Below are 24,863 nucleotides of genomic sequence, written 5' to 3' on the forward strand. Positions count from 1 at the left end.
CACTTCTGTTATTTCTCATTATTTATGTTTGTCTTTAGAAAGCAAATCTAATATATGGGTGAGACTGGGCCCATATCCTTAAGAGTAAGCCATGAGTCAATTTTATATACATTTAAAACAAACATCTTTTAATAGCACAATCTTCAGAAGTAGTTTCCCACTGTTCTAAGAAGTACTACATTTCCAGCACCAATTTTGATGAATATGAAGTCTTCAAGAGGATGACACTTTAGCAAGGAAGGATGTTTCCTTCATTTCCATTCCCCTTTTACCCACTAAGATCTCAAAACAACAGGATACATCGAATACTGAAATACAGAAGTACAAAAATAATTATTTAGCCATATGTTTCCCAACATGGCCAATTTGAATGTTTGTTTTTCTTGTCCATTATTGTTACATGGTTTTTGTTTTCTTTTTCTTTTCAACTGGGTGGGAAGGAGATAAAATGAATTCTTGTTAATAGGAAAAAAGTAATATAAAATACAGATTATATTAAGAGAATTTTGAAGTAGTCTATATAGTCCCTGTCCTTAATTTCCATTTCTGATTTTTCTCCCAACAACATTTCCACTTGAGGAAGAGCAACAAATAACCTGAACCTAACTTTTACAATGAAGGAAAGAACCCTTTCATTCTCTTTCCTCTGATGTTGATTCTCTGCACAGATCAATAATATATCATAGAAGAATGTGAGGTCAGGGAACTTCCTACTATGTATGTTGTATTGAAGAGTATCTATAATAGGCTGCCTAAATCTCAGAATGTATTAACATTACAGGGACAATGTTATTGATCCAGTGATTCTAGCAATGTGGAAGAAAGTCTGAGAAGTCTAAAGTTAGAAGCAACATCAGAAGCAGTAGTTTGGGACTCCTCCATGAAGGAACATGATTTATTTTTGCAGCTTTATTCTGATAGTGATTTAGACTGAACAGCCTGAAGATACCAAGGGCTGATAAAGGAAAGCCAAGAAATTTTTTTACTACAAAGTTAAATGAATTCAGATTTAATTAGATCCCAAAACTGAAGTTTGTAGATTGAACTATTTTTGCTGCCTCCCCAACCCCACTGCCGGAAAAAAAAAAAAATCAGACATCAGGACACAACTGCACAGAAGCCAGGGCTTTTATATGTTAGTCTTGAATGTAATCACTTTAGGGTTTCAGTTTTTAAAAAAAATACATATTGACATTATAAAAGCTATTATTCTTTTATAAGGAATATTGGTGAAGGGTGTGAGAGAAATACAACTTTTGACTTATTTTTAACCTTTAAAAGAGAAGCAAGACAAAAAAGAAGTGATAGTTAAAGAGAAAGAGAAGAAAACATATTGAGAAACTTTGTTATTGTTATAAGACTAATTTAATTGGTTGTATTTTTCTTTAGCTTATAAAAACTTAATATCCTTCCCACTGAAACACTTTTTGGCTAAAGGAAAGTAGTAATTGGGAATTTTGTAATGATTAGGAAATATTGAATAGAGATTTGTGATTTGAGAGATTCCTAACTAATTGACTTTATAAAAGTTTAGTGATTATACTTTTTTAACATCAGGATAACTTTTTAAGAAAGGGAAATACTTTAAATGGAGAAATATTTTTAAGTTTAAAAACTATTTTGATATTGATTGGATAACAATTATGTCCAAACCTGCTGTGACTAGTGAGACCCTGGGATCCTGAATACCAATTTACTGTTTTACAGTCAGCAGCTTAATGAAAACAATATCTGAAATTAAAATAAAAGTTTATATTCAACACTTTATTTTGTTTTCCAGATTATATTCCAGAAATAGCCATGTATAATAATTAACTTGATGCCTCTTTGTTGCGACAAGAGCTGCTACTGCTAAAAAGTTATGGGAGCTTATCAATGAATTGTTTCTATGAAAAGTTTAATATGTCTCTGTGATATTTAACTACAAGAAGAGGAAAGTTTCAAGCTGGATACCTAAGAAGAATTAGACTAGTCAATGAAGGAAAGCCAAAGGATGCAATTAATAAATAACCCCAGACTTCAGAGTAGTCTTGGTTAAAATGGTGTTCTTCAACAGACATGAAAAGTCTGTTGCAAAGTTAAAACAACAACAACAATACAGAAAAAGGAGAAGAACCATTCTCAAGAAAGCAAATGTTAGTCATTGGAATGAGGACTATTAAGAAATTCTATCAGACAGCTATATATTTAGACTTTCCAGAAAGTTAAATCACTGGTCCTAAAGAAAAAAATAAACTTCAGAGTTTTCTAAAAAAAAAAAAAAAAAAAAAAAAAAAAAAAAAAAAATTACAGAATTGGAAAAAAAAAAAAAAAAAAAAAAAAAAAGAAAACAATATCTGAGCTCTAAGGCTAGTGTCTATCTGTCTCTGGAAACAAACTTAGGAAAGTTATCTTGAAGGCTAGGGTAGCTTCTTTTTAATTCAGAATTTGAGTTATCTATTGTCATCCCAATGGGAAATCTGATTTTATGTCCAATTAAATATGATGTGGATTTTTTTTTTTTACTATGGATAATTTCCCACAAAAATCTGTTCTATGTACAATTTAGAATGACTATATGTATACATCCAAACTCTATTGTTATTATCTAAATGTGTATTATTAGCATCTTAATGTGTATCAACTTAGTTATATCAAGTTGTGTTTTTTTTTCCCTGTGAATCTCTTACTGTTAACACTGTGAGATTATAGTTAATACTAGGATGTGTAATCCTTGGGAACTGAATCTATTTGTAACTCTGATTATTGGAAATTGCTATTTAAGACCTTATGGGACGATTAGCTGATTATGCCAGGTATGATCATCAAGCCATGCTATTGAACCATGATCCATGATGCCAGCAACCCTATGGGGTTTTACATACATAAACCATAAGTGGGAGTTTTTATGGGAAAGGCTGGGAGAACGAATATTGACATGAGCTTAGGGGGGATTCTCCTGACTTAATTTCCCCAACATGACATTTCTTGAATGGAAAATATCCCATCCGGCTTGAGGCAAATTGGAATTGACATCAAAATAAGGGAACATTTTCTATTATGTCCCTATTCTTTTATGGCAAATTTCTATAATCATGACAAATCACAAGAAGGAAGATAATATTAAAATTTTTATATAAGGTAATTTTGGGAGTACATTTGAATTATTCTATATAGTAAGGTGCAAATATAAGATCTGAGCTATTTGATCTATGATTTCAGTACCTTATACATTCCAAACAAGTAATTAAATGTTTAGCTTAGTTTTTAACATCTGTTACTAGCTAAATATTTTTGGTTAAGATCTTTTAATTTCTCAATGCTATGAGGATAATTGGGCAACTGATATATAGATTTGCGAAGCCATAATATTCTGTTTTTTAATTAATATGAGAACTGTTCTGTGTTAAGGAAAAGAATATCAGTGCAATGTTTTTTGCTATATCTTGGACATCTATTTTTGTTAAGGACTTATTCATTTGAACAGTTAGAAGCTGAAACTGTTTAATTGTAAATACTTTACTTGATATGCAGTTTTAAAATGGGGTTACTTAATGGAACTTGTGTTCTTCAGTGTATTTATGTATCCATCCCAGAATCTTTTGTTACAACTGAAGTTACATCTAGCAACTTATAAATGAATTTATTTTTGTATTAGAATCCATCTTATAAAATTGGCTTCTGATTTCTGTTTGTAAAAGATATATAGAAATAGAGAGAGATGGAGATAGATGATATGGAATAACCAAAGTAAATTTAAGTTGAAGACCAATTTTGAAGGAAATTTCTACAAGTAATCTGAACTGGGGAAGAACTGAGACCATATCAGAACCATAAGATCACATCTGATGTTTCTAGAGGAAAGGAGACATTTATTTCCCCTCCCCTCTGTATCATTTATGTATAAGGTCTACTTATCAAAGTGACTTGCCCTTTTTGATTTTTGTCAAAGTGTCAACCATCTTTCCCTTTTTACTTTCACATTGTCTCTAGTTAGAAACCCTTGATGAAGTGTTTGATGGACATGTTTGTCCATGATTGTCTTTGGTTTAAAAGAGATGGCAAAATGACCATCCTTTTATAAATAACTTGCTGGCCTTATTAATAAAATGATTAAATTACCCTCCAAAAAGAACCATCTGAAGTAGGTTAGATAGGTTTTATTATGTTGACTTTATATTAAATGATGAAACTGAGGTGCAGAGAGATGAAAGGATAGGCTTTGTTACATTACATAACTAATGAGTAGTGAAGTTGGTGGTGGATGATTGCCTGATTCCTTCTTCAGGGCCACTCTCTTCATCTGTTCCTAACTCATTTAGGATTTTATGACAAAAAATTTTTCATATTCATTGTAATTTTTCTATGTAAATGTCAGGCACAAAATTAACCAAAAAAAAGCTCTTACCATTTTCCTGATCGGAGGAGTTCAAATCCTTTATTGATTTTGACAAAAGGCAGTTTATGGGTTATCATTGAGTCCACATCAATCTTCTTTTTCATATAATTATCCACTAACAAAGGAATATCGTCTCTAATTTTATATTCTGTGAAGGAAAAAAAAAAGATAAAACTAGTACTTGAACAATAAGGCTAATGAATTAAGTAAATGTCAGTACCATAGAAGTAATGAGCAGAGACATTTCCCTTGACAGTAGTGTAAGAGTCTTCTTTCCATCTTTTCCAGGTAACACAAGAAGCTAATTAATTGCCTAGAAGAAACACTAGATGGGGCTTGTGAGTTTCCTTCTCATGGTTTTCCATTCATATTCCTATGAATGTTCATGTTTCTCCTCTTCTCAAAGACTGAAAGACCTTTTCTTATCTATTAAATAAAGCTCAACTGCTTGAGCTGGTCATTCAAGGCCGTAAAGATATTTGAGTTTAATTCAAATTCCTTCGGATCATAAATCATAGGAGAATAGATTGAGATCTGGAAAAAATCTACTGAGTCTAATCTTCTCGTTTTTCAGATGAAGAAACTGCGACGGAAATAGATTAATGACTTGCCCAGGCACAAACAGTTCAGAAATATCTGAGTGAGGGTCTGAACTCAGATTGTCATGCTTCTCAATCCAGTGCTATGTCTACCACATTGCACCTATAGATTCACTCTGCAGCCAAATTGGATCCCTCGCTGTGCTCTCTTCATATTTTGTCTTTGTTCTATATGATTAGAAGATCCTTATAATCCCTTCCTGCTGAAATTTTTAACAATCCTCCAAGACCTAGTTCAAATACTATCTTATCCATGAAGACTTTTCCTTCATTCTACTTGAATGTGATCTTTCTTTTTTTTTCTATTCTCCTCCCTTTGCCTCCATTGATTTATTTCAAAGTTAAATTTTCAGGAAGAACCAGACTTCCCCTGTTCACAGGGATAGGGTCCTTGCATTGAGCTAGGATTTGCATTGAACAGCATAGAGCTCATAATTCATGTGTTACAAACTGAATGTTCATTGCATTGTGTCCTTTTCTTTTTTCTTCAACCTTTGTGACTTCTCTGCAGATATTAATAATGTTTTAAAAAATGTTTGAAAGTTATTTTTTAAATTAAAAATATTTGAGTTCCAAATTCTTTCCCTTCCTTCAGCTTTTTTCACCACTTTGAGAAGGCAAACAATATATAAATTATACATATAAAATAATGCAAAACATATTTTATATTACCCATATTTCATAAAAAAGAAAGAAAAATAAAAACATAAAAAATATATATACTTCAATTTGTACTCAGAGTTCATTAGTCCACTCTCTGGAGGTGAATAGCAGAATTGTCTTTCATCATTGTATTGATTAAAAGTAGCCAAGTCTTTCAAAGTTTATCATTACAATATTGTTATTGTGTACAATGGTCTCTTGGGTTTTCTCATTTCACTCTAGATCAGTTCTTAGAGGTCTTCCCAGGTTTTTCTGAAACTATTCCCTTTATTATGTCATGTAGTACAGTAGCATTCCATTGCAATTAAATAGTACATCCATTCCCCAATTGATGGATATTACCTAATTTTTCGATTCTTTGCCACCATAAAAATAGTTATTATAAATATATTTGTACACATAGGGCCTTTTCCTTTAATCTTTTTGGAGGTATAAACCTAGCCTTTATCAGAGAAACAGATTTTAATATTACTTCATTGTCTAAGGTAAAGCTTGTTAAATGACCACATATGGGGTCATATAACTGAATGTGGGGGTTGCAAAATTATGGTTTGTTATCAATAAATGTTTGATTTGTATATATATGCATGTGTATATTATGTATACATGTATAATATATACAATATATCATATACAATATAATATAATACACACACACACACACACACACACAAATCATACCAAGGCTTTTTGAGTAGAAAAACTTTAAGAAACCCTGGTTGATGATACAGTTTAGGAAAATGTAGTTCCCTTGATTTTCTCTTTTAATTAGCTTTGTTTTTGTTGTTGCTTTGTCTGAGATCATGATTTCAACCTCTGACTTTTTTTTTTTACTTCAGCTAAAGCAGAATAGATTTTACTTCAGCCTTTTATTTTAACTCTCTATATGTGTCTTTCTTTTTCAAGCATGTCTCCTGTCAACAACATGTGGCTGGATTCTGGTTTCTAGTCTATTCTGCTATTTGTTTACATTTTATGAATGTCCATCCCATTTATATTCATGTTTATGATTTGTATTTCCTTCTGTTCTTTTTTGTTCTTTATCCTTCTCTCTCTCTTTACTCTGTTCCTCCTCAAAAGTCTGTTTTGTCCCTGACTAGTGCCTCTTTTAATCTGCCTCCCTTTTATCACCCCCTCTCTTCCTTATTTTATCCTTTTGTATTCCTACTTTCTACTGGATAAGGCAAATATATATTCTTCCCTCTTTCAACCAATACTGATGAGCAGAATGAGGTTGAGCCTGCTCCATTTTCCCACTCACCATCAATACTCTTCCTTGCACACTTTTTTATACCAGATAATTCCCCCCCCCATTTTCTTCTCCTTTTCATTCCTCCTAATATTTCTTTCTTATTCACTCCTTGTTTGTTTGTTTGTTTGTTTGTTTTGCTGAGGCAATTGGGGTTAAGTGACTTGCCCAGAGTCATACAGTTAAGAAGTGTTAAGTGTTTGAGATTTGAACTCAGGTCCTCCCTGACTTCAGGGCTGATGCTCTATCCACTGTGCCACCTAGCTGCCCACTCCTTGATTTTTTAAACTATTCTAATATAATTAAACATACTTTCTGTCTATATAGATTCCTTCTGTATAATAATCATTAAGTTCTTAGAAATTATATGTATGTGAAGGATTCATGATAGAGAACACAATTCTGAATGCAGATTAAAATATACTATTTTCAGTGTGTGTGTGTGTGTATGCTTTTCCTTTTGGTTTTACAATTATGTAAATTTGTCATAAAACCTATATAAAACCAATCATATAATATATCAGATTTCTTAATATTTTAGGGAGGGGAAAAGGGAAGGAATGTTTTTACACGTAGTTGAAAAAAACTATTTAAAAATAAAAAGTAATTGTGTGTACATGCATATATGTACATGTATATGCATGTGCACATATATATGTATATGTATCTGTCTACAAATATAATCACATACACGTATGTATGTGTATATAGGTGCATGTGTGTGTGTGTGTGTGTGTGTGTGTATAAAACTTCCCAGTACAGGAATATAAACATTGTAAACTTATTGGGTAGTTTTTGATTTTGTTACTGTATTTACCTTTCTATGCTTATTTTTAGTCTTGTGTTTGAATGTCAAATGTTCTATTCATCTGTTTTTTCCTTTTTGTGTGTTTCTTATTAGATTTAAAATTTAGTGTTTTATTATTACCCAGTTACATGTAAAAACAATTTTAGCATAAAATTTAAAAATGTTGAATTCCAGATTTCTTTCTTTTTCCTTCCCTACTCTTTGCCTACATTGAGGATGGAAGTAATTCACTTCTGGGGGCATAGCCAAGATGAATGAAGCTAGGGAACTGTTCAAGCTTTCTCAATTTCCCTTGAAAACCACATGGAACTAGACCCTTGAACAAAGTCTGAAAGGATAGAAACTATGAAGAGACAGAATGAAACCACTCTCAAGCTCAAGAAGGACTTCAGAAAAGGTCAGACTCATTGGGGTGAAAGGGATGGTCAGGCCAGCTCAAAAAATGTCCAGTGAGGGGGTCTCTTTATCAAGAGTCAATTAAGCAAATTTCAAAGAATGAAAAATGGAAGAAAATGTAAAATACCTTATTAGAAAAATAGCTGACCTGGAAAGTAAATCCAGGAGAGACAATTTAAAAATTATTTGTCTTCTAGAAGGCCATGACTAAAAAAAGAGTCTATATAGCATTCTTCAAGAAATCATCAAGGAAAACTACCCTGAAATACTAGAACCAGAGGACAAAATAGTTATTGAAAGAATCCATTGATCACCTTCGGAAAGAGACCCCTTAAGGAAAAACCCAAGAAACATTGTTGTAAAACTTCAGAACCATAATCTCAAGGAAAAAACACTGCAAGCTACTGAAAAAAGCAAAACCAATTCAGGTTTTGAGGAGCCACAGTCAGGATTACTCAAGATCTGGCAGTTTCTATAGTAAAGGACTGAAGAGCCGGTATATTCTGGAAGACAAGGGATCAAGGATTATGACAAGAATCAACTACGTGGGGAGACTGAGTAGTCTCAGACTGAGACTGAGACTCATACTTCAGGCTGAGTATCATTTTTCAAGAGAAGAGATGGATCTTCAATGAAGTAAGGGACTTTCAATCATTTCTATTAAAAAGATCAGAACTAAACAGGAAATTTGATCTTCAGACAAAGGATTTGAGAGAAGCATAGAAAGGTAAACAAGAAAAAAAAAAACACATACTTTTAAAAGATTAAACCAGTTACATCCCTAGATGGGAAAATGATACATGTAAACTCTTGAGAACTGTATCTTTTATTAGGGCAGTTAGAGGGTACATGCGTAGACAAAATTTACATGTGAGGGTAACTGACTCTGATGTGATGACATTAAAAGGTGGAAAAGGATTGTACTGGGAGAAATAGAAAGGGGAGGTAAAATGGGATAAATTAGATCACATGAAGAGGCACAAAAGGGAAAGGGTTAAGCACTATCTGAAGTTTAATTTCATCAGTTTTGGCTCAAAGAGGGAATAACATTCAGTTGGGTATAGAAATTTATTGTATAGGGAAGCAAGGGAAGAGTATATGGGAAATAAGAGAAGAAAGGGGTTAAAAAAAAAGGAAGGGGCTTGATAGAAGGGAGGGCAGAAACACCAGGAGAAAGGGGAAAAAGAATTAAAGAGAGATAATAGAAGGGAAGACAGGTTCAGAGCAGGGTGAGTCAAAAACAAAACACTACTAAAGAGGGACAGAGTGGAAAGAGACAAAAATGTTTATATAAGGGAGAAAATAGGAAGGAGGGAAATAGTAATCATAACTGTGAATGTGAATGGATGAACTCTCTCATAAACTGGAAACAGATATAAGAGTGGATTAAAAACCAGAATCCTAATATATATTGTTTACAAGAAACACATTTGAAACAGAGAGATATATACACATTAAGGGTAAAAAGTTGGAGCAGAATTTATTATGCTTTGGCTGAAGCAAAAAAAAAAAATCAAGTGTAGCAATTTTTATTTCAGATAAAGCAAAAGCAAAAATAGGTCTAATTAAAAGAGATAAGAAAGGAAACCACATCTTGTTAAAGGGTATCATAGACAATGAAGTAATATCAGTACTTAAACATATATGCACCAAGTGATATAGCATCCAAATTCTTAGAAAAGAAGTTAAGCCAATTAGAGAAATAGACATCAAAACTCTACTAGTAGGGGATCTCAACGTTTCCCTCTCAGAATTAGATAAATCTAACCATAAAATAAACAAGAAAGAAACTAGGGAGGTTAATAGAATCTTAGAAAATTTAAATATGATTAGCTCTCTAGAGAAAATGAATAGGAACAGAAGGAAATATGTCTTTTTCAGCAATATACACAACATTTGCACAAAAACTGACCATGTATTAGGGCACAAAAATCTCACAATCAAATGCAGAAAGGCAGACATAGTTAATGCTTCCTTTTCAGATCATGATACAGTAAAAATTACATTCAACAAAGGGCTAGGGAAAGATATACTAAAAGCCAACTGGAAATTAAATAATCTAATTCTAAAGAATGAATGGATCAAATGACTAATCATAGAAACAATTAACAATTTCATCTAAGAGAATGACAATAATGAGACAACATAGAAAACCTATGGGATGCAACCAAAGCTATTTGTAGGGGACATTTTACATTTCTAAATCATTTCATAAATAAAGTAGAGAAAGAGATCAATAAATTGGCCATGCAACTAAAAAAGCTAAAAAAAGAACAAATTAAGAATCCCAATTAAATGCCAAATTAGAAACGTTAAAAATCAAAGGAGAGATTAATAACATTGAAAGTAAGAAAACTATTAAACTAATTAAACTATTAAACTAAAACTAAGAGTTGCTTTTATGAAAAAATAAAGAAAAGCTTATCAATTTTGTAGTAAAAAAAGAATTGGAAAATGAGTAGATGTCCATTAGTTGGGGAATGACTGAATAAGTAATAGTATATGGAAATAATGGAATGTTATTGTTCTATAAAAAATGATGAACAGGCTGATTTTAGGAAGGCCTGGAAAGATTTACATGAACTAATGGTGAGTGAAATGAGCAGAACCAGGAAAATATTGTACGCAGCAATAGCAAAATTGTGCGATGATCAGTTTTTAAAAATAATGATTTTGAGATAGAGATCTAGTAATGGTAGGTGAAAGGTTATGCATGGTTTCATAAACCTTTGAGAATAGCTCCAAATTGCTCTATAGAATGATTGAATCAGTGCATAACTCTAACTAAACAATGCTTTAATGTCTCATTTTCCCCACATCTTCTCCAATATTGGTCATTTTCTTTTTCTGTCCCATCAAAATTGTTTTAATTTGCAGTTCTCCAATCACTAGTGAGTTAGAATATTTTTTCATATGACCACATATAGTTACAATTATTTCATCTGAAAACTGTTCATATCTTTTGATCATTTGTCAGTTGGGGAATGACTGTTATTTTGATTCAGTTATCCATGTTTGAGAAATAAAGCCTTAAAGAAACTTGCTTCAATTTTTTTTTTTTACAATTACTTTCGCTAACTATTTTGTTTCTGTTTCTTTAATTCTTTGTCTCCTTTCACACTTTCCTTTCACAAGTCCTCAAATGTTTTGCTTCTAACTACTGTCTTCTGAAATCTACTCTCTTTTCTATTTCCCTTGGCCCTACTTATCTCTTTTCTCTTGTACTATTTTAAAGGGTAATATAGATTTCTCTACCCAATTGACTGTGTGTTATTCCATTTTTGAACCAATTCTGATGATAGTAAGGTTCACTCATTCTTTTCTCTCCCTCTTCTCTTGTACTGTAAAAACTTTTTCTTACCTCTTTTCTATGTGACATTCTACTCCATTCTACTTTTCCCTTTTCCTTTCTCCCAGTACATTCTTCTTTCATCCCTTAATTTTATTTTCTTTAGATATTGTCCCTTTGTAAGGATCCATTGGAAAGGTCAGGCAAGCACAGTTGAGATGGAGTAGGCCAAGGTCCCCGAATGTGATTGGAGTTGAATACTTAGGGACTTCCTTCATGGGTGGGACCTCCAGTCATGGTAGGAATCCCAAAATCTCACTCTTGAGATCTCGTCAAGTTCGGGAGGTAATCATCATAGATTGGCTTGTGCCTGTGACCTCATAGACCGAATATAGGCTCAGGGAGGAAGCGCTCTCTCTCTCTCTCTCTCTCTCTCTCTCTCTCTCTTTCTCTCTCTTTCTCTCTCTTTCTCTCTCTTTCTCTCTCTTTCTCTCTCTTTCTCTCTCCTTCTCTCTCCTTCTCTCTCCTTCTCTCTCCTTCTCTTTCTCTCTCTCTTCCACCTGGAGCTTGGCTTGGGGAGAGGTACTAAGAGTGCAGGAGGTCGTAAAATTGAGGTGTAAACCACATGAATAAAGTCTGAGCTTGTTTGCCATAAACTCTCCGGTGCTCTGTTGTGCTCAAACTGCGTCCGTATTAGATAGCAGCCGGAGGACTTTGGAGACCTCAAAATAGAGGTAAGATTTGATATTATATTTACCAGAGATTTCTCTGAACAGGCCTGGGAATTAGGATTGGTTAGCGATTATTGAGTAAAAGGATCTCAATACCCTTCAATTCAAATAGCACTTGTCAGTCTATATATACTTCAAACTGCCATAATAAGGAAAAAATTCTTATTTTACAAGTATCATCCTCCCATGAAGGAATGTAAACAGTTTAACTATTTAAAGTTCCTTATGATTTTCCTTTTCCTGTTTTCTTTTTTATGCTTCTCAAGAGTTTGTATTTGAAAGCTAAATTTTCTATTAAGTTCTGGATTTTTCATCAAGAAGGCTTGAAGTTCTTTATTTCTCCCTTTCTTTACCCCCTTGAGGATTATACTCAATTTTGCTCGATAGGTGATTGTTGACTATAATCCTAGCTCCTTTGCCCTCCAAAATATCATATTCTAAGCCTGCCAGTTTTTTTTAATGCAGAAGCTACTAAAACTTATGTTTTCTTGACTGTGACTTCACCATATTTGAATTTGTTCTTTTTGGCTGCTTGAAATATTTTTTCCTTGATCTGGAAGATCTGGAATTTGGCTATTATATTTCTGGGAGTTTTCATTTTGGCATCTCATTCAGGAGGTGATCAGTGGATTCTTTCAATTTCTACTTAAATCTGTAGTTCTAGAATATCAGGGCAATTTTCCTTGACAATAAAGATGATGTAGAGGTCCTTTTTTTTTTTTTTTTTTTTTTTCCTGAGGCAACTGGGATTAAGTAACTTACCCAGGATCATACAGCTAGAAAATGTTAAGTGTATGAGATCAGATTTGAACTCAGGTACTCCTGTTTTCAGGGCTGGTACCCTATCCATTGTGTCTCCTAGCTGCCCCTTGAGGTCCTTTTTTTGATTATGATTTTTAGGTAATTAAATAATTTAAAACTTATCAATTCTAGATCTATTTCCCATTAAGTTATTTTACATTATCTTCTATTTTTTTATTATTTTGGTTTTGTTTGATTTTCTTGATTTTTCATGAAATCATTAGTTCTCATTTGTACAATTCTAATTTTTAAGAAATTATTTTCTTCACTGAACTTTTGTACCTTCTTTTCCATTTGTACAATTCTGCTTTTAAAGAAATTGATTTCTTTAGTGAATTTTTTCCTATTTGGCTAATTCAACTTTTTTAAGGAGTTATTTTCTTCAGTGAATTTTTTTGTCACTAGTTCTACTTGGTCAATTTTGCTTTTTAAGGGATTTTTTTCCTCAATGGTTTTTTGTGTTTCCTTTGCCATTTGGCTTATTCTCTTTTTTAAGGTGTTGTTTTCTTCAGGTTTTGTGTGTGTGTGTGTCTTCTTTAGCAAGCTGTTGATTTGTATTTATGATTTACTTGCAGCACTCTTATTTTTCTTGTCAATTTTTCCTTTTTCTTTCTTACTTGATTTTCAAAATCCTTTTTAAACACTTCCCTGGCCTGAGACCAATTCACATTTTTTTTTGGGAGGCTTTAGATATAGGAGCTTTGAATTTATTATCTTCTGAGTGTATGTTTTGATCTTCCTTGTCATCATAGTAACTTTCTATGCTCAGAATCTTTTTTTGTTGTTTGCTAATTTCCCTAGTCTATGATTTGACTATTAACTCTTTGTTAAAGTAGGATTCTGCTTCTAGGTTAGAGGATGTACTGTTTCAAGCTTCAGGAGGTTTTTTGTTTGTTTGTTTTGTTTTTTTTGCAGCTGTTTTCCGAGATACTTCTTGGGATCTGTAAATTTTCAGTTCTTCCAAGGTGGTATGTTATATGGAAAGGTTTGTTTACTAATCTCCTGGCTTGAGCTTTGGTTTGTGAGAGATCACAAGCATTCTTTTCAGCCCTAAAACTGAGGAGCATTTGTACTCCACTGTTGCTGTGAACTCTGGTATGCTAGTGTTCTTTCTCATCCTGAAACTGCCATCTAGGATTGTAATCAAGGCCTTCTCCTGGTTTTCTGGGGCCAAGGCTATGCTTATGTGGCCTGCATTGTACTGTACTCTACTTTTACCCTGATTGGACAAACCTTTTTTGCCAACTTTCCAATTTTTCCTAGAGTGGAAAATAGTTTCACTACATTTTTGTGAGTTTTTATGCTCTAGAATTTGTTTTGAGTCATTATTTTAAAGTATTTGGAGGGATTTGGGGGAAAGCTCAGGTAAATCCTTGCCTTTATGCTGCCATCTTCTCTTCTCCAGTTTTTTTCATCAGGAATGCTTGGAATTCTGTATTTCCTTGAATATACAGTTTTGTAGGTTATATTTTCCTGGTTATGATCCTCATTCCTTTGTCTTCTGGAATAAATACTTTTGAATTGATTTATTTATGAATAATAGCCTTTCATGATAATGATCAGTTTTTAGTTGCAAATAATATTAATCAATATTTATAAATCTGCCACTCTATCTTATTAGTCAGGGATGTACTCATAAATGCTTAATAACTGACTCTACCAAAAAATGTTTACAGGACACAATTTTAAGTTCGATCTGCCTATTTTAAATGTTATTTATTATTTTCTCAAGCCTAAAAATAAACAAAACAATAAATAAAGAATTTCTGTTTTTTAACATTTGCCAATTTCAGAGGTGTAAATGCTTGCACTGAAAATTTAAGCTTTTGTGAGCTGGTTCTGGCACACCCCTGATTTTAGAAATGGAATGGAAATACTTTTAGCTTTCTCTATATTGACTTTTTCTGTATCACTACCTAGTACATACCTGGTACATAATAGATGCTCAACAAAGATATGACTAATTCATTGAGTGACTTTATTCTTCTCTCTTATTCTATAAATATTAACTGCCATATTTGTATGTCCCAATGTTTCTGAAAAATTCAGAAGTATTTGTTAGAGTTAAAACCCCTAGTCCTTTCAAGTTTTCTTCCTACCTCCTATCAAGCTCCCTTTCAAGGTCCGGCCAGACAGTAGCTTCATTGGGTCAAAAGAGAGCTGGGATTTTGCTGGTGCTACTCCAATAATTACACAGACCCCATAGCTCATGTTGCAGGATTCCAGAGCAGCAACCTAAGTGTTAAGAATACAATTGTGAGTCCTTCAGTTATACTTCTGTCACATAGTGTTTCACTGTGAAGCTTACTACCAAGAGAACCAGTAGAATTAATGTTTAGTTGAAGCATTGATCATATTAATTTGAGCCACATGAGATAGGATCATAAACTCCTATTTCTTAATCAGAATAATGTGTCACATGAAGTAGTTTAAGTACCTTCCCTGTTTAGTGTCTGTGTACTCTAATGCTATATCACTGAGTACAATATGTGACTTAAAACATTCTGCTATATAGGACATTGAAGGTAAGGTAACTTCCCATATGTATTAGCTGTCTTTTAAGTTTTAAGTATTTTTTGGTAAGGTTAAATTCATTTAATACAGAGCTACTTACTGATGTAAAACACATTCTTTCTGTGCCCACAGATAACATACCATAGTGTCGATGGTCCCAATAGCCTCAAAGGTAAAGTCAGCACCAAATTCAGTCATTTCCATTATCACCTGCTGGATGGGCTTTTTGAATTTTTGAGGATTAAGGCAATCAGTGACCCCAAGAGCTTTTGCCTTTTCAAATTTCCTTTCATTGATGTCAATGCCAATGATCCTGGAAGCACCAGCTGCTTTGCACCCAAGAACAACCGCAGAGCCAACACCTCCAAGTCCAAAGACAACACAGGTAGAACCAGGAGTCACCTGTACATGAAGAACACAAACTCCTAGTGAGACTTTAGGGCTGAATAAACCTGCACTATCAAAATAGGAGAAATATTCTACACAATCTGCCTGAGTCTTTACAAGGTACTTGTACAACCATTTTGGCTGATTCAATCATTCATCAGGGAAAATCTTTGTTTATTGAACTACCCATCAACACATGCTCACCTGTGCAGCATTAACAGCAGCTCCATAGCCTGTGGGGAATCCACAGGCTAATATACAAACATTCTCCATGGGTGCATCATCATCAATTTTTACTACTGAAATCTCATGCATCACGGTGTATTCAGTGAATGTGCTTGTTCCCAAAATATTATGCACTTTTCTTCCTTTGCATGTAAATCTGGTGGTACCATCAAGCATCAGTCCAAATGGAGAAAAGATACTAGTCCATGGAGACAGACAGATACAGATCCACACAAAGATAAATGAGACCCATTAGCTCTAGGTAAAAATGTAAGCAAAATCAGTGATATAAGGGCACTTACTCTTCCTTCAGGCAGCAATTGCCTTTGGCATGTAAGCAGGAGTCACATTTTCTGCATTGAGGTAAAGCAATTAATAAGACTTTATCTCCTAAGGGAGGAAACAGAAGAAAATGGTCCTTATACTGTATGGAGAGAAAAACTGAATAGCATAAACATAAAGTGAGAAAATAATTAATCAAATTGTATAGGTCAGATTTCATAAAAAAATAACTCACAAAATTGGAATGAAACAGTTACAAAGGGTAGGTAGACCTGAGAGATAATAGTCATTTTGAAAGCCTAAACCAAGCACAGAGAACTAGGAGGATATTCCAGAATGCCCTTTATTGCTGCAGCTAGAAGGACCTAAAAAATTCTGGTTTTGGTTTCTCCTGAAGATAGGCACCAGGAGCTGCCCACACTCGGTGGCACTAAGCATGGTTTCACTTGAAGGAGATCACAACTTTTGATCTTTTAATATCAGGCAAGTCTCAAGTTATTTCCATCTATAGCACATTTAGGAAAGGGAAAGGTACAGTCATTTTTTAGGTACTTACCAAATATATGACAGACATTGTTCTCAGCTCTTGACAAAATATTTTCTCATTTTATCTGCACATAAAACCTGGGCTCATCATTCCCATTTTATAATTGAGGAAACTGAGGCAGACAAAGGTTAAGTGACTTGCTCAGTCATATAGCTAAGAGTCTGAAACTGGATTTGAATTCAAGTCTTTTTGGCTTCATGTCTAGCACTCTCTCCACTGGGCCACCTAGCTACCATTACATGCTTCCTAACCTTCCACAGGCTTTCCCTGGCATCCAGAAGTGAGAATCACAGAGTGTACCTTGATTTGGGTGCCATTCCCTTCACTTAATAATTCAAATCATCTGCCTGTTTCTTCCATTATTTACTGACACAACCACAGGCAGATAGTCCTTTTTCTGGCTCTTTGTCTGAATAACCCAGTTTTTGTATCTAGAGAAATTACATTCAGGTCGGTTTTAGTCAAGAAAGGTTCTCTGTCCTCATTGACTGAAAACTTCATGTTAAAAAGCATGGGAGCAAGCACACAGCCTTGTTTCACTCCATTGGTGACTTGGAAAGCTCAAGAACATTATCCATTATCTAAAACATGGGCAAGCATGCCATCATGAAATTAATGTACTAATACTTTTTTATGGAGAAGTCACACATGGCAAGTGTTTACAAGGTAGTCAGAAAAAGCAATACAAAAACATTCTTAAGGCTTCTCTTAAGAATTTTGGAATTATCCCTCTATTTTTTGTCCGCCTGCATTTTTGATTTCCTCCACAGGCTAATTGTACACTATTTCAAAGTCCGATTCTTTTTATACAGCAAAATAGCTGTATGGACATGTATACATATATTGTATTTAACTTATACTTCAACATATTTAACATGTATTGGTCAACCTGCCATCTGGGGGAGTGGGGGGAAGGAGGGGAAAAATTGGAACAAAAGGTTTTGCAATTGTCAATGCTGAAAAATTACTCATGCATATAACTTGTAAATTAAAAAACTATAATATAAAAAAAAAGAACTTTAGAATTTATTATATGACATGGGATACATTGACCCAGGATCTCCCAGAGTGATGAGCCCTCTTCAGAGAAGGTGCTGTACTCTATGAGTAAAGCAGAGAGATGGAGAATCCACCCCAAATATTCATAGGGACTATTTGTGTCTGATCTGTGAAAGAGCATTCCAAACTTGTATTGGTCTGATCAGTCACATTCAGACATACTAACTCGTCTCTAACAGAGACGTCAATTTGATCTTCTTTGTGAATGAAGGACAACAACCAAATCAAATCAAGAAAGGTTTTTCAAGCATAAGATCAAAACTAAGAGAGAAGAATTTTTATAAACTTGGGAAAGTTTTAATTCTAACAGAGGATTTGGCAATCTAGTAATCTAAGTTCCTTTTAGTTCTGCATCTACTTGTAATATGTGAATCTACTTCAAAATTGCTTTTCTTTTTGTAGAGAATTTTATTGTTTTTGTTGAGTGGTCAAAAGGATAAGATAGTCATCAAATACCATTTTGAGTTCCACCCTCACCTGGTTTCACACTGTTCACATCTTCTCCAATGCTTTCTACTATTCCAGCTCCTTCGTGTCCCAAAATTGCAGGTAAAGGCGTTTTGAATGTTCCATCTAGTATGTGATTATCTGAACCACAAATCCCTGAAGATATAACCTGCATAGCAATTAAATGACATCAAACAGGGTGGAATAGTTTCTATGTTATCAGAGGTTCACTGAAATCTAGTATAGTATATATTTGAAAATTGTAAAATTTCATTGTAAAATAGAAGTTCAAAGTTTCTTATATATAATTCTCTTTTTAAATTCTCTGTATATATCAGAATCTTTGTTTATAAAACTGCTGAGTCAGGGCCGGCTAGATGATCCAGTTTTCCTCTGATGATTGTTTTCCGTCTTGCTAGAGATATAAGCAAAGAAAGCTAAGAAAGTATGTTTCTAAAGAGAGATTTTCTTTAAAAAAAACACCCAAATCCTAGTATTTGAAAATCCGCTATAATCTATTTTAGTTCTGATAAATTTTCTATATTTTCTCTGACCCCTTGGTTGACACGCTTAGGTTTATCAGACAAATGTGATTTAAAGCATATTATGGCTGATATAACATATTCCATATTCTTCTTCCCTCACCAATCCTGCCATGTTATTGAATCATGTCTAATTCTTCATGACCCCATTTTAGATTTTCTTGGCAAACATCCTGGGGTAGTTTACCATTTCTTTCTTGAGTTCATTTTATAGATGAGAAAACTGAGGCTAACAGGGTGAAGTGATTTGCTCAGGATCACACAACTTGTAAGTGTCTGTGGTTGGATTTGAACTCAGGTTTCCTGATTCTGGGCACGGTACTCTTTCTGTTTCACCGTCTAATGGCCCTGCATGTCCTCATAGTAGATGCTTAATAAATGCTTGCTGAATTACTTATAGTGCAAGGCATCCTATATGGCTGCAGTGTCTAAACGTATAACTCAGAATGCTTACCTTTAATAGTAAGCCAGAGTATACATCCATGAGGCAAACAGAATAAATCTAATTTCTCTTTCATGGAAAATCCCTCCAAATACCTGAAATCCTCCTGCAATTCTTCCAAATCTTTTCTTCTCTAAATATCTTCAACTGATCATCACATGACATGAACTCACAATCCTGAATCTCCTTCCCTTTTGCTGTTCCATATCCATGCCATTCCTGAAGTGAGGCACTCAAAACTGAACATATTACTTCAAAAATGGTCAAACCAGGGCAGAGTACTCTCACTTCATTTCCATGATCATGGATACTCTGTCTCTCATTGTAGCCTAAGATTGAAGTGGATTTTTCAGCTGCCATGTCATATTTTTTGAATAATTTTGAGCTTGAAGTTCATTGAAGTTCTCAGATTTTTTCATACAAATGACTTTTTAGCTTTGTCCCATCTATCTTGTGCTTCTGAATTGGTTTTTTGAACTCAATTGTTAAACTTTACATTTATACCTATTGAATTAAAAAAAATTTGGATTGAAGCTCAATGTTTCAGGTTATCAAGATTTATTTTCGCATTCTTATTCTGTCATTCGGTGTGTTATTTATCATTGCTGTTGTGTTATCTGAAAATATGATAAGTTATTACATTTATGTGTTCATTCAGGTCATTAGTAAAAATGCTATAATTGCTCAGATAAGCTGATACTGAATCCTTATGATTACTATAACAGGATTATAAATGGCTTTTCCCAAGGAATTTAGCTATAAAAAGAAGGAATGATCTAGGACAATATATAGTGTGATTAATAGGATCTAGGGAGAGATGGTTTGTTTTTTTTAAGGATAATGGAAACATGGGCATGTTTGTAAGCAGTAGTTGGGAAGAATAGATTGGGAATGAGTTGGGAAAAAAATGAGGATTACAGAAGGGGCAATTTACTGGAGAAGATGGCCTACTGATAGGGTTTAAGAGCACATGTATAGAAGTTTGACTTGGCAATAGAAAGGTTACTTTTTATGAGAAATTGGAATGAAGGAGGAGTTAGTGGGTAGAGACATCCAAATGTTGTGAAATGAAAAGGAAGGAAGAAAAGAGAAGTTTTGGCAAATGGCTTCAAATATTTTATTTGAATAGGAGACAAAGTTTTCAGCTGAGAGGATAGGAGGTTTTAGGAAGCATGAAATAGTTTGAAATAGTTATTGTGGTGGGTAGACTGAATTAATTAGGATGGAATGCCTTACCATGGTGAACACTCAGTTGAGATTAGCTAGCACAAATTTGTGGTGGACCCAATGAGCAGTTTCATCATTTCTACAGCACATAAATAGAAGCTGAGGTAAAAGACAGTAGGCAATCCAAGCTTGGAGCATGGCAAAATTGATGGATATTTTATGGGAAGATATAGGAACATTGCATAGGACAGACACAGATTGTAATTTATATCTTTGAAGGGAGAGCCCACAAGGATGGTTTTCAAATTCATTCCCCAAAAGGTACCAGAAAGATATATATTTTTATATCACAAATGTAATATATATATATACATATATATATTACATTTGTGCTAAATAGGCCCTAAAGCCTTTTAAAATTATTTAATAATGATTGTTCACATTATGTAAATCATGACTTTTAATTTTTCAAGAGTTTTAAACTCCATTTTTAGCAATCTAGTGAAAACAATGAACCACATCTGTGAAAAATGTTTTTAAATAATTGAAGAAAATGCTAAATTTCAGTTGGAACTTAGGAAAATAAACATGTATTTTTTTCCGTCTCTCCATGTTCATAGACCAATTGAAACGTATCTAATGGGCCAGACCCAGGATAAGAACCTCTGCTTTATTGGAAGAGAAACTGAAAACTCTAGAAATTGAATTCCAGATATTCAAATATCTAATTAACTTTTGCTAATCAAAATCCACCCAACTTCCTGTCCCCCTTCAGCATTTATTACTTATATGTCTGTGATTTCTATGGTAACTATTCCATTTTGATGAAAAATGGCTAGTATAAATGATGAAGTAAGAGATTCAAGATAGGAAATAGACCTGTGTTATAGCAGACTCCAGGATGGTGAAACTCCCACTGCCAGTGCTAGTTAATACCTTCTGCATAATTTATAATCTTAGAGAGTTCCTTAGAATTTACTCAGAGTCACAGATTCAAACTGTGTCAGAGTTTCAGCTTGAATCTTGTCTTTCTGTCTTCAAGATCAGCTCTATATTTAATGAACAAGTAGCAAGTTTAACACACAGAAACCTTGATCATGTCTATTCTTCATGAGTTTTAATCATGTCCATCTTGTGTTGGGAGCTATTTTTGCATGTATTTTGAAGGATGAAAAGGTATTATTATTATTATTATTAACTTTTTTAAAAAAAAGAAAAAAATCATGTCCACCATTTCTTGACCCCATTTGAGGTTTTCTTGACAGAGAAAGTAGAGTAATTTTCCATTTCCTTCTCCAATTCATTTTGCATCAAGGGACCTGAGGCAAATAGGGTTAAGTGACTTGCCCAGTGTCTTCTTAGACTCGATTTGAACTCAGAAAGATGATATATTTAGATTGAATTTGCATAAAATATCTCTTTGGGTAGTGCCCTAGAAAATGACCCTGGGCTTCATGGTGTGCATAGGATGCAACTCCTGACTGGCTAAAAGAATGCTGAACCCAATCCTGTTTAATGACAAAGAATTTACATCAGTTAGCTGCAGAGGGAAGACCTCAGGGAGGCAGTTTAAAGAGATAGGAAGTTTCCTGAAATTTTGAAAAAAATGGAAAAAATGTATATAGAAAACTAAAACATCAGGGGCAGCGAGGTGGCACAGTAGATAGAGCACCAGCCCTGAAATCAGGAAGACCTGAATTCAAATCTGGTCTCAGCAGACACTTAACACTTCCTAGCTGTGTGACCCTCTGGGCAAGTCACTTAATCCCAATTATCTCAGAAAAAAAAGAAAAGAAAAGAAAAGAAAAGAAAAGAAAAGAAAAGAAAAGAAAAAAAAAGAAAGAAAGAAAACTAAAAGTTCAAAATCTTCATTCCTAATGTAGGAATTTGTATTGAATTTATAATCATTAGAAGATAATCATAAATATCAAATTTACCTTGATTCGAACCTCTCCAGCCTTTGGTGGATCGACTTCCACTTCCTCAATAGACAAGGGAGCATTACTTGTCCAGGCAATGGCTGCTCTGCATGTGATAACCTGTCAAATTAATTAACTAGAACAAACTCCTGATATAAATTGAAATTATGTTTGACATCCCTTTTACTAAAGACATCCTGGCTGTCTCTTTTGCTATCTTTTCAAACCGAGGATGGTTTTCTAATTTGTACATTTTGGACAAATATAAAAATAAAGATCTGAAGGAAGGAAACAAGTAGTTATGAAGTTGCATAGTAATGGGACATATATTGTGCTAAGTGTTTTACAGGTAATCTCTTATTTGATCCCCACAATAATTCTGGGAGAGAGGTGTTCCTATTATCCTCATTTTACAGATGAGGAAACTGAGGCTGATAGAGGGCAACATGATTTGAATTCAAGCCCTCCTAGCTTCAGTTCCATACTCTTATCCATTACACCACTGAATACACAATATATAATTAAAGTAGCCTAGGTACATCATTTAGAACATGGATTTCTTTCTACACTTGTGGCAGGATGGAATTTTGTTCAGGTTGATGGTTTTTCATATATTTCAACAACCTGATTTTATGCCCTGCCTCAACCATTTCTATGTTAAATTACCTTGGACATGTCACTCATCTTTCTCAGGCTCAGTTATTTTGTGAAGTGTTAATCCCAATTCCTGTTCACATGCCTCATAACCATAGTGTTGAGAGTCTCTTATTCTGTTCTAAAAGTAAGAAGATAGGAATTCATCACCAAAGTACAATCATAAAATTAAAAATATTTTCTCCATTTGAGAAAAGAGTTTTGTATTTCCTTCATTTTTTATGTGGGCACAGTATCATTTGTGATGCTTTCCTGCGTTAGTAAGAATTGTTCCTAAATTTATTACCAAACTTGCTTATAACTAAGAAATGTCTTGGTGAGAGTGATTGGACTTGGGATTTTATCACTATAGGTAACTTCTAATATGAAAATTCCTTTCACCAATACAGATCAGTAACTGTTCTGCTTTACATTTGAAGTCATTAATTCAAATTTCTAATCTAATACTTTATTTTTCAGATCAGGAAAATGAGATCGGGTTCAAGGTCATAAAAGTAGCAAGCGACAAAGGCAGGATTTGACACCACAGCTCTCTGATTGCAAAGCCAATATTCCTTCTGTTCTACCTTGCCTGTAGTTGTAAGAAATTAAGTGATTCGTCCTTAGATGCACCACTACTATGTATGGTAGGGCTTGAACCCAGGTATTTCTGACTCCAGAGCTAGCCCTCTAAGTAGTCTCTCATGACCTTAATACATATTAGAGATGATTAGATTAAAAAAAATTATTCAAAGGATTTACCGAATGGTTTCTCTGAGTAGTGTGGAGATTAAAATTAGCCCACCTAGAAGAGAGACTGACACAGAGATCTGAGTCAATGGCACTTTATTCAAGGGTCCCTCCAATCAAGTGGACCTTAGATCTTCCTCATGATCTGAGATGCCTCCTCCTTCCAGAGCCTTATTTTTATAGGGCTAAATGTCCAGTCAATCCAGAACAGCTTTTCCAAATACAGAATTATTTCATTGATTGACATATGACACATAAGCTAAAATAAGCAATATATCAGCAAGATCACAAGTTGGATAAAGCAAGGGATATCTCCATATAAGGTAGACCGGCTTCTTCTTCATTTGGGCAAGAAGAAATGTTACAAATTTTAACAGTCAATGACCTAAGCCGTCATAAAATAGTCATCTGCTTCTATTGGATAAGTGATTGATCTGGAGGTACAAAAATATTTTGGGGGAATTTCCATGTAGTTGTCACCTCTGCCACTGGATGTGGTCATCATCACAAGGCAAAACATGGGTGGAGGGCCTTTAATTAATTTTCTATAGTTAAGCAAGTAAACTTAGAATTTGCAGTTCACAGTTCTAGGGCCCTGTATACAGAACTTTGAAATGATTCTATCAGATTGATTTACATTGATTGGAATAGAGTAGGAGCCCAAAAATAATTATTTCTTTCAGTAGCAAGAACTTTTATTTCAGTAAAACACATTTTATAATAAGTTGAATTACAAAAATGATCAGGAATATAGCAATATATAAATAAGTAATTCTTTCATATACAAGTAAAATAACATTTTACTTAATAAAGTTCTCCAGTTAATGAGAACACATTTCTCTGTGCACTTTATCTATAAAACTGAAATATGAGAATGTATTTCAAGAAATAAACTTTCCACTCACCTTGCCAGCAGTTTCTGTAGAAAATTTGGCTTGACTCATTTTTCTGCCTCAGAAGTACCAGAGAAAAATAGAAATCTTTTCCCCCTCTTGCTGAGAAGAAAACATTCTCTGTATTTATAGTTCCTTAATT

The 24,863-nt window shown here is 33.8% G+C and overlaps 1 protein-coding gene across 1 annotated transcript; it reads right to left on the reverse strand.

Annotated features, from left to right (window-relative positions):
• Positions 1-271: 271 nt before the first annotated feature.
• LOC100922070 (alcohol dehydrogenase 1) lies at positions 272-24,863 on the reverse strand. Its single transcript, XM_031941852.1, has 9 exons — positions 24,734-24,863; positions 22,464-22,565; positions 18,406-18,544; positions 16,343-16,430; positions 16,020-16,239; positions 15,570-15,830; positions 15,014-15,149; positions 4,388-4,526; positions 272-308 (listed from the first exon to the last, which is right to left on the reverse strand). The coding sequence occupies exons 1-9, from the start codon at positions 24,770-24,772 to the stop codon at positions 284-286; spliced, it is 1,149 nt and encodes a 382-aa protein (XP_031797712.1). The 5' UTR covers positions 24,773-24,863; the 3' UTR covers positions 272-283.

The sequence above is a fragment of the Sarcophilus harrisii genome, chromosome 6 (assembly GCF_902635505.1).
Source record: "Sarcophilus harrisii chromosome 6, mSarHar1.11, whole genome shotgun sequence".
NCBI lineage: Eukaryota > Metazoa > Chordata > Mammalia > Dasyuromorphia > Dasyuridae > Sarcophilus > Sarcophilus harrisii.

Excerpts from the sequence above, each read along its gene's own strand:
- LOC100922070 (XM_031941852.1), bottom strand. The coding sequence starts at position 24,772 with ATGAGTCAAGCCAAATTTTCTACAGAAACTGCTGGCAAG. Across the intron at positions 22,566-24,733 it reads CTACAGAAACTGCTGGCAAG|GTTATCACATGCAGAGCAGC; the intron begins GTGAGTGGAAAG and ends TTAATTTGACAG. Across the intron at positions 4,527-15,013 it reads GAAAGGGAGCTTGATAGGAG|AATATAAAATTAGAGACGAT; the intron begins GTAGGAAGAAAA and ends TTTCCTTCACAG.